Raw genomic sequence first — 14,356 nt, 5'->3', positions numbered from 1 at the left:
ATGTACAGTTGTCTTGAACTGGCCAAAGCACGCTTCTTCCCCGACAGCCTGCACTTACATTACATTCGGGCACACCTCTTCCAACCAGGCCAGGGCTGGCCAAGTGAACCTTGCCTGAGCCCGATTCAGAGCACTCACACTTCTCAAATGATCTGGGAAACGGGCCTGGGCACGGTTCGCATAACATAGTGTGAGTGTGCCCTTAATCAGGGAAGTGATCTATAACCCGATGGTCACCCTGTCTGAGCTCCAGCGTTCTTCTGTGGACAGAGCAGAACCTTAAAGAAGGACAACCATCTGTGCAGCAATCCACCACCCAGGCCTTTATGGTAGAATGGCCAGACAGAATCCAAAGTGAGCCTGGAATTTGCCAAAAGGCACCTGAAGGACTCTCAGACCAGATGTAACTTCTCTTGTCTCATGAGACTAAAATTGAACTCTTTGGAGTTGAATTTTACAATACATTTGGAAAAAAAAACAGGCAGTGCTAATTACCAGGCTAACACCATCCCTACAGTGAAGCATGGGGACGGCAGCATCATGCTGTGGGGATGTTTTTCAGCAGCAGGAACTGGCAGACTAGTCAGGATAGAGGAAAAGATGAATGCAGCAATGTACAGAGACATCCTGAATGAAAACCCGCTTCAGAGAGCTCTTGACTTCAGACTGGGACGACGGTTCATCTTCCAGAAAGACAATGACCCAGAGCACACTGCCAAAATATCAATGGAGTGGCTTCACAACAACTTGGTGAATGACCTTGAGTGGCCCAGCCAGAGCCCAGACCTAAATCCTATTGAACATCTCTGGAGAGATCTGAAAATGGCTGTACACCATCTCTTCCCGTCCAACCTGATTGAGCTTCAGAGGTAATGCAAAGAGGAATAAGCAAAAATTCCCAAAGACAGGTGTGCCAACCTTGTGGCATCATATTCAAGATGCCCTGTAGTTGCTGGTGGGCAAATGTGTTGTACCCTTCAATGTAAAATTGTAATAGGAGAAGAACATTTGGAGATGTTAGTTTTACTCAAAGGATATTGCTGTCTATCAAAAAAACTCTAGTTTAAAGTAAAGACATCAGTTGAATGGTTATGTTTAAATGGGGTACTATGAAAGCAAATATCATTAAACAAGACTATAAATAACCTTGATTTATTAACACATTATTCCCTAATTTCCCCATGATTTATATACTTACAAAGTATTTGCCCAACTGAACATTTAACAGTATACAAAAAACTATAGATCTCTTGAAAGATTTGATTGATTTGGATGAATCTAGGGACCTTCATGATTATTTTGTTAAACATTGATAACTATAAACTTCGACAGCTAGAGTTGCCGGTGGGCTTAAATGGGTTTTTAAGTAGAGAATTAGTTTCTCTAGGTATGAATTTAAGGTAAATGGGTCTTGGTGTTTGGTTTTGGTTTGTTTTGTTTGCAATGCAGTGACAGATCTAGCACAGCAGAGGGCAATTTTAGGTTTTGAGTTGGAAGAAATGTGAACGAATCACAAACAGTACATTCTCAACTAGTATGTGTGCGTGAGTGTGTGCTTCAATAAGTTGTATCAAATAAGTTTCATTTTAAGACAAATAGAGCTATTTCACATACAATTTGTCAATTTATGTTGTTCATGTTATTTTAAACATTAAAACAGACACACTGCTGAGTGTAATATTCAATAGGGCATTTAGGGCAACAAATTTACATTTTAACATAAAATAACATCGGAAATAGTTAATATTATTGACAATAAATATTTCTTTATTTGCAAGAAAAGAGACCACAGAACTATATTTCATTTAGATTTTAATTTAATTACTCAATAAAAATCAGTTTTTTTTTGGAAATCGAAATAAAACACCCAAAATTCTGTTATATTTCTCTCTTTTTTCTATGTATTTTTTTACAGGACACCTTTAAAGTTTCCAAATGTCCTCAACCAAGTAAAACCCTAGTTATTGTTGTCAAATGAATTAAAAAATAACAGATCTGCTGGAAGTTTGCGTACTTCCTACATATGAGACCATATTGATTACATAGTCTTACAGTGTTCATACATTTAAAAACCAGCAATACAGGGGGTTTTAAAAACAATACCACAACTTTGAAAATCTGTATTTAATCAAAGAAACATGATGGAACCTTGGCTAATTAAGCAATGGGAAAAATACTTGGTAGGGCTGGGAAATCAATCGAAATCGACATTCAGCACCTATAATCGATCAAATTGTCCAGGTCAATTTTTTAAAATTATTTTCTCTACTGCGTGTGGAGTCCCGTGACCTCACTTGTTTATCGCCAATTCATAGTTTTGCGTCGAGCACATGTGTATGGTCCGGTGCAGGCTTCTTGCGGTCTCATACCTGCTCACCTTTCAAAAAAGGTGCACATTGCTATTTACTTCACTTTTTATAGGAAAAAGGTAACGCTGTTTTTGGCAATGGTTGTTTACTTTTAGTTGTTCAACGTTGATGTTCACCTTTCATTCAAAAATCTCCCACTTGTAATATGTGAGCATCTTTACTGTACATAACTTTTCAGTTAACAATGAGGGCAAAAAATGAATAAACAAAGTAATTGGTCATTAATCGTAATTGAGATAAAATGTTCAATTAATCAAGATTTCGATTTTAGGCCAAATTGCCCAGCGCTAGTACTTGCCACAGTTTTTCAAAACTTCAGAGCATCCCTAAATCAACGACAAAAACAGCTTAGCTCTCCTTTTCTCTTTTGCAGAGTTCTTGATTTCCAAAGTTGTGGTATTTGTTTTGAATCACCCTGTATTTGACGTATAAATTGCAGTGCCCACTACTAAAGTGAGTTCTGAATACTTGTGCCTAACAATTGCCCCAATTTTCTCTTTATTTAACCCAGGAGTGATCCTTTTGAACAAAGTGTCAGTTGATGTTTTTGCAGAAAGGTGCATCGTTCATGCAGACGTCAGAGAGTGTGGTTCAGGTGCGTTTGTGCAATTTCCCATGATACTTCAACAAGCTGCGACTCGCTTTCCTGCTGTGTGTATCTGTTTCTGTGTGTTCATTCAGCAGTGTGGGAATGACCGGTTTCTCTCAGGAGTCGCTGCACTCTGACTCTTAGCAACAAGCCAGCCAATCCTCCATACAGCCTGCTCCATGATCCGATTCCTATTGGCCAAGGAGCGAGACAAGAACTAAACGTTATAAAAGAGAATTTATCCAAACAGGTCAGTCCTGTTGCATCTTCACCTGATTCGGTGGCGGGTATGTAAGGAAACCACTACTTTAATTCCAGCAAACACTATCAGACACATGGTTTTTCTTCAAGAGACATGCAAATTTATTGAGACGTGTTGTATTTTGTGTGAAGACTGAGAGATTCAAACAATCTGCTCAGATTGATTCATATGATAAACTTTAATGCAAATAATAAACTTTTAAAATGATATCTTCTTTAATTCAAATGAGGACTGCATCTATACATCTCTGCAATGACTCAAATAACTTAATAAAGTCATCTGGAATGGCAAAGAAAGCGTTCTTGCAGGACTCCCAGAGTTCATCAAGATTCTTTGGATTCATCTTCAATGCCTCCTCCTTTATCTTACCCCAGACATGCTCAATTATGTTCATGCCTGGTGACTGGGCTGGCCAATTCTGGAGCGTCTTGAACTTCTTTACTTTCAGGAACTTTGATGTGGAGGCTGAAGTATGAGAAGGAGCGCTATCCTGCTGAAGAATTTGACTTCTTTGTAATGTAATAAGCAGCACAAATGTCTTGATACCTCAGGCTTCTGATGTTGCCATCCACTCTGCAGATCTCTCGCACTCCCCGTACTGAATGTAACCCCAAACCATGATTTTTTTTTTTTCTTCACCAAACTTGACTAATATCTGTGAGAATTTTGGGTCCAAGCGTGTTCCAATAGGTCTCCAATAGACAGATTGGGACGCAGTACAACAAATGACTCATCAGAGGAATTAATTGATCTTCTGCCACTTAAGTCAAGTTATTTGTTGCTCTTACAACTGGGATCAACGACATGACTTTTGTCAGGTAGTGTACTTCTGGCGAGATTCTGTAGTGTTCATCCAATGGACGCTACACTATCCCATAATGCCTCACAGGGGAATTCATGAATGAATGTGAAGCGACTGTTGTAACTTGAACGGGAGCAGGCGGTCTAACAATATATCGCTCCCGAATTCCGACATTATTTTGGAACAGCATCTCTGTGATTTCCTCATTCTTAATGAGCACCAGTACAGCCAGTGCTCAAGAATATTATGCATGCTGAACGCAAGACCAGTGCTTTCTGCATGTGCCTTTTTTTTCGTAAGTCTGCGTGCATCATCTGCATAACGGTCCCCAAAGCAGGCTTTAACAACATGGGAGAGCAAAGTGAAGGTGCACTGTTCTTCAGCTTGAAAACGGTCAGCTTACTATTAGGGAACCCCCATTAGGCAAGTCTTACCCTTTGCGCAATGTGAATACCTCAAAGTTTTACCCTTTAGCAGTCACAAGACTGGAACCTCAGGTTGATGGCGGCACTCATGTGTCATCACAAAGGGGCAAACAAATATTTTGGTTGTACCCAATTTTAAACAGCAGATTTTAGAAACCAGAAGTAAATTTAGTGGGAACGGTCAGGTAAAACAGGGGTTTTCAAACATTGAGGCGTGTACTCGAGTAAATTAGGATGATGATTTTTTTGCGTTCACTAGAGGGAATATTATTATCGACGTTAGCTCCACAGCTAACTATAAGCCACCTGTAGAATTAAAGCGTTGAAGTAAAATATATACAAATAAACTCAGCGCTAATGACAATGTCTGACAAAAAAGTGCCCTTCTGGGATCTTTCACTTATTTTGAAGACTACTGACTAAAGCCTGTTTTATACTTCTGCGTCAAGTGACCAGCGTAACCAACGGCGCAGGCAACGCATGTAGCTGTGCATTTATACTTCTGCGCGCTGTCCCTGTTGGTCTGCAACACCACTTCCAAAACCCTAGTTGGCAGTGAGGTGTAAATGTGTCTCTGTGTCGAGTTTCTTCGCTGCTGTTTTGTTTTTTTCTGAAAGCTTCCTGTACAAGTGGCTCAAACTAGCTCATTTTGAGGCAGGAACCGGCGGACGTGCAACAACTTTAACTATGAGATAAACACAAAACAAAACTTTCCATCCGGAGCTCCTTCCCGGGACTCCGCACTTGTAAACAATCGCTCCATTGGGCTTAAACGTTTACATGGACATCAGTAAAAGTTATTTGCCTTAATCTGATTAAGACAATAATATAATAACGTGAAGTGCTTTTTGAATGTTGCATTACCAAGCTATTTACATTTCCTGCGTCTCATGTAATCTGCGTCTCATCCATTCCCTGAGTCTCATGTAATTTTGGGTGTTTTATCTTCAGTTTCTCGACTTTAACTGTAGTTCGGCAGTTTAACTTTCACTCATTCATGCCCCCGTGACAAACTGGGGTATTTGACGTGAATATGAAACACTAGTGGAAGAGTGTTTTTATTGATACCGCACGTCGAATGAAAAAAAAAAAAAAACTTGCATTTCGTAATGTGTGTGTGTGTGTGTGGTCCTCTACTGACAGCCGCATGTATGGATCTTGTCACAAAACGTGACGAAAAGTCCTACATGACAGTAATAATTTGATTGCGGTGTTTACTTCAGTAATGCCACTAATATACGCATTCTCCACGTCTTTCCATTTCTGTTTAGTTTAATTATGACTTCAGTCAGATTAAGGTCATCAAAAATCGCTGTTTACATGGTAGCCCCTAATCAGAATATTGTCTTAATCATATTAGATTATTGTTGCCCATGTAAACATATTCAATGTTCGACTCAACCACACTGTCAGGGCTCTTTGAACTTGTCTTTGCGAAGCAGCATTTTCTGTATGTACGTACATCAAAAGCAAGTACGCTGTGGCTCATGCTTATTGACAGTGGAAGATGATTTACAGTTAGTCGTGTCAGGAATCCGTCCACAAATTAGCATGTTGTCCTCACAGACTCAGCTATCACACTGAATCAGGTAAGCTGTATATTTATGTTTCAGTGTAATTAATTCTACACACTTTAAAAGCAGCAAGTAATATGTAAATGATTTTTGCTCATGCATTATAATTTTGACTCGAGGAAGAGGTGCCTGGGGGGCGTGAGTGAAATTGGACAAACTTGGAAGTGTGTGTGTCCTAAAAGTTTGAAAACCTCTGGGGTAGAAAACAGGGCAGGTCGGGCAGCGGGTAAACAAAGGCTGAATATACGGCGGGAGCAGTCGAGTGTGGAATAAAACATTGCAGGAGCGGGACTAAAAGAATTGTCCAGTGCAGATCTCTAACTCACTGTTCAGCTGAGCAACAAGCCAGCCAATCCTCCATCCAACCTGCACCGGGCTCACATTTCTATTGGACAAACTGGCAGAAGTAATTGATCTGTTGAAAAAACAACACAAGAACTAAGCATTAGATGAGAACTCAAACATGTCAATCCAGGTGCATCATCGCCAGATTCAGTGCCAGGTATGTAAGAAAAACATTGCTTTTCTTGCCAACGTTCACTTTCAAACAGATTGTTTTGCCTCAAGAGATGGTCTAATAAAGCTTATATGACTTTTTTACGAAGACATGCAGCCATTTATCTTGTCACTTACATGAAAAGGTGATAAACGACGTGCCTTTGAAGTAAATGACTCATTTTCTGCTTCTGATCTTGGATGACATACATCATGCGGCGCTCTGAGGATCCACAGAATTATCCCAATCCACAGGGAAAAAAGCAATAAAGATATAAATGAACAGTCATTAAAGGTCATGCATTTTTAATCCGTGTCCTATATTGAGCATCCCAGCTCTTCTTTATTGGCATGAGGTCTGTGTGTAGATCAAGTGTGCTGTAGAACGGTGGGCTTCAGGGGGAGAGAAGAAACACACTGTTGGGATTCAGAGATGCTGGTCTCATGTTACAGCAGACCTCAGTCAAATGACCTTCAATACGCAACAACAGGATCATCAGTGACGGCGGTACTAAAAATACATTCATATAGTGTATATATACTCACCGGCCACTTTATTAGGTACACCTTACTAGTACCAGGTTGGGCCCCACTTTTGCCTTCAGAACTGCCTCAATCCTTCATGGCATAGACTCAACAGGGTACTGTAAATATTCCTCAGAAGACTGTGGAGGCCATTTACTACGGTGAACTTACAGGCATGTTCAAGAAATCAGTCTGAGATGATTATGATTATGACATGGCACATTATCCTGCTGGAAGTTGCCATCAGAAGATGGGTAAACTGTGGTCATAAAGCGATAGACATGGTCAGCAACAATACTCAGGTAGGCTGTCGCGATGACACAGTGCTCAATTGGTATTAATGGGCCCAAAGTTTGCCAAGAAAAAAAATCGCAGCAAAATTGAATCTTCTTTTGGTCAATTTTGGTGAGCCTGTAGGCTGGATGTGTCGTGTGTTCAGAAATGCTCTTCTGCATACCTTGGTTGTATCAAGTGGTTATTTGAGTTACTGCTGCCTTTTCATCAGCTCGAACCAGGCATTTTCGCCCACAGAACTGCCGCCCACTGGATATTTTCTCTTTTTCTGACCATTCTCTGTAAACCCGAGAGATGGTTGTACGTGAAAATCCCAGTAGATCAACAGTTTCTGAAATACTCAGACCTCAGATCTGTCTGGCACCAACAACCATGCCATATTCAAAGTCACTTGAATCATCTTTCATCCCCATTCTGATGATCGGTTTGAACAGCAGCAGATCGTCTTGACCATGTCTACATGCCTAAATGCATTGAATTGCTGCCATGCGATTGGCTGATTAGAAATTTGTGTTAACCAGCAGTTGGACAGGTGTACCTAATAAAGTGGCCTGTGAGTGTACAGTCTATGGTTGTAGAAAACCTGTGTTTATATTACTATAGCTGTATGTTGGTATTTTTTCACAGATTAATTCTAATAATGTGGTTCAAAAGCAATGTAGTGTTTACTATAAGTTACAATAGTACTTATTTTTCATGTGGTTGGTTTTTGTTCATTACTGAACTTTATTTTTTTATTTTTTGGAAACTAATTCACTAGAGAAATATATATTTCCAACAGAATAATTCCAAAACATGAATTCTCCACAACACTACAATGTGAGTCTCTGGTTGAACAAGAGCTTTTTTTTTTTTTAAATAAATATAATCGAATACTCTTTCAGAAATAAACACGTAAACTATTGTGTTTTAAAACCTCTAAGTAAGCTGCAAGTCAGTCAGTACTGTAGCCCTAAAAGTAGTGTAAGTGTACTATTATTATCCACACCAACCTAACCTACTGTCAGCCATCCGATTTTATTAAACGATTTAACACATAACAGACTGCATGTAATCCATATACTCTTCATGGCATTCATTTTGTGTGTGCGAGTGCATTTATAACTCAATACGGCACCCTGATACGACAGGCTGAAATCCTGTTTGACGAGATTTTCAAATGAATCTAAAACTGTTTTTTTCTGTGACTGAGAGAGCAAAAACACATTTTCTTTCACATTCTGCATACATGCTGTGCAGTGCTGGTCAAGACAAGTCCACACATTTAGTGTGCTCAATCCTTCACTGTCATCTATTCCTTCTGAATACTGAAAGGCATCCAGGTTTTTACACTTTCAGAAATAAAGGATCAATGTAAAACCCAAAAAGTTAAGGTAGCTCGATCCATTTGAGAAAACCGATTGCAACAAACCATTTAAGTTAAAAAACGAATCCTTAGGAGATCTGTGAACTTAATCTATTTGAGTAAATGAAGCAATTCGAGCACAGTGAAACCCGATAAATGAAGAGAACTCAAACCAACTGAGTACTGTAAAACCCAATAAGTTAAGGCAACTCAAAATGTTTGAGGAAACTGATTGCTGCAAACCATTTGAGTTAAAAAAAATTATCTATATAAGTACTGTAAACTTATCTCTTTTAAGTTAAAGTAATAAGTAGACCCACACGGAATCTGCGTGTGCAGATTTCCGCAAATTTTTGGCCATCATTGATTCTGTTTATTTACTTGTGTAAACGTGCGTAAATTCAGATTTCTTCAGTTTTTTAAATTAATTTCAGTATAATTATTGACTAATGTGAAAATGTTCATATAATTTATGTACAATACAGTTTGTAGAGTAAAATTTTCTTTAAGTAGCTGTATTATATAAGACTTGATTTGTTTATCAAATAAAGTGGATCTAACTGAATTTGCTTTGTAAACATTAAATACAAGTTAAAATGTACTTTTATTTCGTATATTAAGGTTTTAGTTATGATACTCCCAAAATAATTCCGCATAAATCCGCAGATTTGAACAAAATTCTGCGCAGAAATAGCAAAACATGTCTGCAGATTCCGTCTAGCCCTAGTAATGAGGTATTTCATTTCTCGTTACCTTCAACACTGAGTTCAAAACTCTTTTTAAATAAGTAGAATTAACTGTCTGTATTTTGAGTTAGCTACACTTATTTCACTTGATAAAGTTGGCTGTTTTATAGTGTACAAAAATTTCTCCAGGGGCAGTACAGTTTCAAAATGTACACCTCCTTACTTTTTATGCACGAAATTTTAACCATTTGGATTAATGTGCACCTTTTAAAAAAGTGTTTTTACCTTTATTTCTCTGATTGTATGGCATATAATAAATAAAAAATATATATATCCAAACCTTTTCGAAACCTAACTGTTAAAGGTAATTCAAATATAAACATGTACAAATATTATAATAATTATTATTATAATATAATAATAAATATTATAATAATATTATATATAAACAAATATTTCTCTTTGCTATAGTTTGTTTCTCTCATGAAGCATTCATTTAAATTGTGTAAAAGGGACATTTTTCTAGTTTAGTAAATGGTCAATTCAAACGATACTGTGTAAAAGAGGCTGGTAATCTGTTTCACACTTAAGTCTTAAAAATTAAGGCGCCAAAATGGAACTATAGGTGACGCGGTGGTGCAGTTGATGCTGTCACCTCATAGCAAGAAGGTCGCTGGTTCTAGCCTAGGCTGGGTCAGTTGGCGTTTCTGTGTGGAGTTTGCGTGTTCCTCCTGCATTTGCGTGGGTTTCCTCCGGGTGCTCCGGTTTCCCCCACAGTCCACAGACATGCGGTACAGGTGAATTGGGTAGGCTAAATTGTCTGTAGTGTGAGTGTGAATGACTGTGTATGGATATATATACCAGAGATGGGTTGCAGCTGGAAGGGCATCTGCTGCGTGGTGACCCCAGATTACAAAGGGACAAACCAAAAAAAGAAAATGAACGAATGAAAATGGAACAATATTTGGTTTCCCCCCAAAATGTTCATTAATCTGTTATTTAAAGAACCATTTTTTTACGTGACGATAATTATAACAATAAATTATAGACTAAATGAAACATTTGTGGAATGAAAATGTTCCATTGATGTTGAAGGTTTTCGTGGAATCAGTCATCAATGCCATTGAAGAACATATTTTGAAAGAGTGTCGAGCACTGTTCATTATGTTAGAGTAATCTGACACTGCGAATTTGAGGACACCCCTAATCCATCAACACCAGTCTAGCAGCTACCAGAAACTACCTTTTTTTTTTTTTTTTTTTTTTATTAAAGCGTTCAACAAGAATACAAAAATATACAAAAAAGGTACAAAACCTTTAACAACAAGGGTAGAGAACAGAACAAAACAAAATGACAAACTAAAGAATATGCCAGGGGGAATATAAATTACAAAAAGCACTTTAAATTTAAAGCAAGGTCACAGTGATGTTTACAAGATCACATACAATACAGTCATCTATTATAAAAAAGAGAGAATGCTACCAGAAACTACCTGAACGAGGCTGCTGCTGCTCTGTGACGTCACGACGCACCGCCGCCCTGCAGTGTGTTCAGTGATTTTAGGAAAGCGCTGGAGGACGCGACGGCACACCAACACGCTAATATCACTATAGGAATCCGCTAGATATTTACCGACAGACCGGCTGTCAAGAAAACTGCTGAGTCGAGGAGAGGCTCACGCAAAACCGCTCGGATTTGGGCTGCTCGCCGAACTCTTCATCTCGGTCGGGCGCGCGCATCTGCTGCTGTTCTCTAGCATCGGGCTCGCGCCGGACAGTGCGACGGCTGGATGTCACATCCAAATATACAAACAAGACAAAGTATTTCGCCTTCGAGCCCAGCGCGTAAGCATAACATTTAGCGGTCGGAGCAGAGCGTCATTGCCTGGGTGGAGTTGCAGTGCACCGTTCAATTATGCATGAAGAAGCGGTCACGGCTAGCGCGATAGCAGCGCAAGCTAACAACTGCCCCGTATTATGACAGTGATCTGCATGCCTACCGCGTTTGCCAGTCAAGCGCGTTTGACTTTAATGCTAGTGTCGGGCACGTTCCCCAGTGGAAATTAACTTTTGCCAGTCATTTCGTTGTCATGGCAAACGGTTAGCCTGGAAGGGCCTAGCTAGCCACGGTGTTAGCTAGCAGAAATCACTTCACCGGATTACAGACGGCATGCAAACCGCAACTGTTTGTTTTCAGTGAGTAACACCGGGGTCCGACGGGCGTCTAATTCAGGATGCGGAGCGAGTAGAGGCTGACAACCAGCTGCAAGTAAATAACCGGCTGCTAGGTGACTGCCAACTTGACAAAACAGGTTTTAATATCTGGAAAAAAGTGGCAGGCGTGCGCGTTTCACAATGCATTTTCTTAAGGCGAGATCGGGTTGTGTCACCGAAGCAAACACTTGGATAATAGAGTCACTGCCTCCAGCTAGCTAGCTCTTCGAGGAGTTACATGCCAGATCTTGAGTCGATTTTATGGTCTAAATAAGCAGCCAGCGTTTGCACTCGTTAGCCTCGGCTGGCAGTCGTAGCTCGATTTTCTCGGAGAGAGGGGATGCCCTAAACACTTCAAGCATGTCCAGCAAATCTTCCAGCAAAGAGAAGAAGTCCGGCTTCAGCAAGAAGCTGTTCCGCCGGGGTTCGGTGCGCTCCGTGGGCAGTTTTATGAGCAGGGTCCTCAAGACCCTCTCAACACTCTCTCACTTCGGCTCTGAGCTGCACGCGCCCGATGGAGAAAAGGACGACGGCGGATTCACATCCTTCAAGAACGAAGGAAAGGGCTCAGTCGCGTCGGACGAGAGCGACTGCGGGGGCTTTCTGTCCAGGGACAAGATCCCCGGCGTGGCCGGTTTGAAAAACCACGGCAATACGTGTTTCATGAACGCTATTCTGCAGTGCCTGAGCAACACAGAGCTGTTCGCCGAGTATTTGGCCCTGGAACAGTACCGAGGAGATCAGACTGACGACGAGAAGCCCAAGACCAACGGGGTCGTGGGCAGAAAGGGCGCTCAGGACCGGGGAGAGGTGACCGAACAGCTGTCCGGGCTGGTCCGAGCCTTGTGGACATTTGAGTACACACCGCAGCACAGTCGAGACTTCAAAGTAAGTTCACACCTGGGAATGTTTAACACTTCTGCTGCAGCCAAGCGTAAAAAGGTCTTGCTCAGAGGTGTCCAGTCTTGTTCCTGGAGGGTCACTGACCTGTGGAGTTTAGCACTAGGCCTAAATACACACCTGGACCTGCTAATCAGGGTCTTCAGATCTTACTCATCTCAAAAGTCTTCAAGGCTTTGGCCCTCAAGGAGTAGGATTAATAGACACCTCTGAATTGACTTGCAGGAAAAGGCCTGTCCCACAGTTGAGGTTTTTTTTTGCGCTTGACCACTTTTGGTGATGCAATTTGGTCCAAATTTGTGTGAAAATCATAAGTTTCTGTAGGATCTTTGCGTTACCAATCCACTTTTAAATCTATTGGGAGACTGTATCTGGATGTCTACTCTCCCGATAGCAGTTTATGCCCACTGTTTAGTCATATCACACATTAAAGTCAGTCTTTTACTAAATGAGGGTGCACAATGTGGTCTCTGCTCTTGCCGCATCCCAGACACTAATGTTTATAAAAGACGAATCGCTGTCTGACCATCTGAGATTAGAAATGGATCTAAACATTACAATCATGCGCTTTTCAATAGCATCACAGCACACTATGTGCGTACATTAGTTCCTCATTTGGCATCTGATGGTAGATGGTAATTTGTTGGCAAAAGAAAACTAGAGCAAGGTATTTTTTTCTGTTAAAGTTAGTGTTTGATGGCCAAAGTAATTATTTTAGACAGAGAAGAAAATCGATTAGAGAGTGCAAGTAATGTAAGGTCAGGTGATGAAAAGTTTTTAGCTCTTAAAAATGACCATGGACTCAGATTATATTGCATACAATAGAAGTAGGGCTGTACTATATTAAAGAAAAGTGCCATAGCATGCTAAATAAAATTATTTAATTAGCTATATATATAAACATTGTTATAAACAACGTTTCTTATTATTTAATGGAAAACAAAGTGCAACTTCTGAAAGTGACCAGCCATGTATAACTGTTGCATACAACAAATTATAGACATTGTAAACAAACAAAAATAAATTAAATACATGTCCACACTTTCCCCTTTGGTATAGTTTTATCTATCAGACATAGCTTGATTGCATGGTCATATTTCAGGATCCATACTAACAATGTTACAGATTTCTGGACATACATACAGTACATGCATGCATAACTAAATGTCCACTCTGCTTGGTTTCAGATAAGCTGAGAAGTCTTTCAGAGGGTGTACTAAACGCAGGCACACGAAAATAATTTACTATTAACTCACTCATTGTTTAGAAATCATTGGCATATGTATATTGCAATATGTACATTTTGCTAATTTAAATATTTTTGGTATATTGGGCAATCCTTAAAGAAGCCATCAAAATCAGCAAAAGAGTAATAATTTGTAAGTGCAGTGACTTAGTTTGCCTAATCCTTAATGCGAAGCAATTTTTGTTATTTAATTATTTGTTTATTTTAGTAATTATAAAGTAGATGGAATATCGAATCGTGCACATGCAAAAAAGTGTTTTCCCCAAAAAATTTAGTTGTGGTTTAATTTAGTTAATAGTTTAGTTGTAGTTCTAATGCTGTGATTTAAAGGGACATAACATAAACATTAGGGGTGTAACAATATTAGTGGGATGAACTCAGTGGTTCGAACCGCAATACTCTTATAGGGAACCAAGTTTATCTTTCCTGTGGTCAAATACAGTCATTTGTGTAGAAATGCTGTCTTGGTCATTATTCACATGAACTCTATATGAAAGTTGATTCGTGGAAAGGTACTTGAAGCTATGATAGATAGATAGATAGATAGATAGATAGATAGATAGATAGATAGATAGATAGATAGATAGATAGATAGATAGATAGATAGATAGATAGATAGACAGACAGACA

At 39.6% G+C, this 14,356-nt stretch overlaps 1 protein-coding gene and 1 long non-coding RNA gene across 3 annotated transcripts in view; one reads left to right on the top strand and one right to left on the bottom strand.

Annotated features, from left to right (window-relative positions):
- Positions 1-1,137: 1,137 nt before the first annotated feature.
- Positions 1,138-14,356, bottom strand: part of LOC141381271 (uncharacterized) — an 86,575-nt gene continuing 73,356 nt past the window's right edge. Inside the window, exons 2-4 of the long non-coding RNA XR_015481136.1 lie at positions 6,655-6,739; positions 6,348-6,436; positions 1,138-3,149 (exon numbers count right to left, since the gene is read on the bottom strand). This is a non-coding gene — a long non-coding RNA (uncharacterized LOC141381271). The remainder of the gene's footprint in view (positions 3,150-6,347; positions 6,437-6,654; positions 6,740-14,356) is intronic.
- The window catches only part of usp31 (ubiquitin specific peptidase 31), a 54,174-nt gene continuing 50,731 nt past the window's right edge, over positions 10,914-14,356 (top strand). For both annotated transcript variants that reach the window (XM_087245062.1, XM_087245061.1), the window contains exon 1: positions 10,914-12,468. In XM_087245062.1, coding sequence (XP_087101188.1) covers positions 11,941-12,468 — 528 coding nt within the window. In that variant the 5' untranslated portion in view covers positions 10,914-11,940. The remainder of the gene's footprint in view (positions 12,469-14,356) is intronic.

Source organism: Danio rerio, chromosome 3 (assembly GCF_052040795.2).
Source record: "Danio rerio strain M-AB ecotype USA chromosome 3, GRCz13ab, whole genome shotgun sequence".
NCBI classification, from domain to species: Eukaryota; Metazoa; Chordata; class Actinopteri; order Cypriniformes; family Danionidae; genus Danio; species Danio rerio.
The sequence above is the reverse complement of the archived record's forward strand: the minus strand, read 5'-3'. Positions and strand labels throughout refer to the sequence as shown.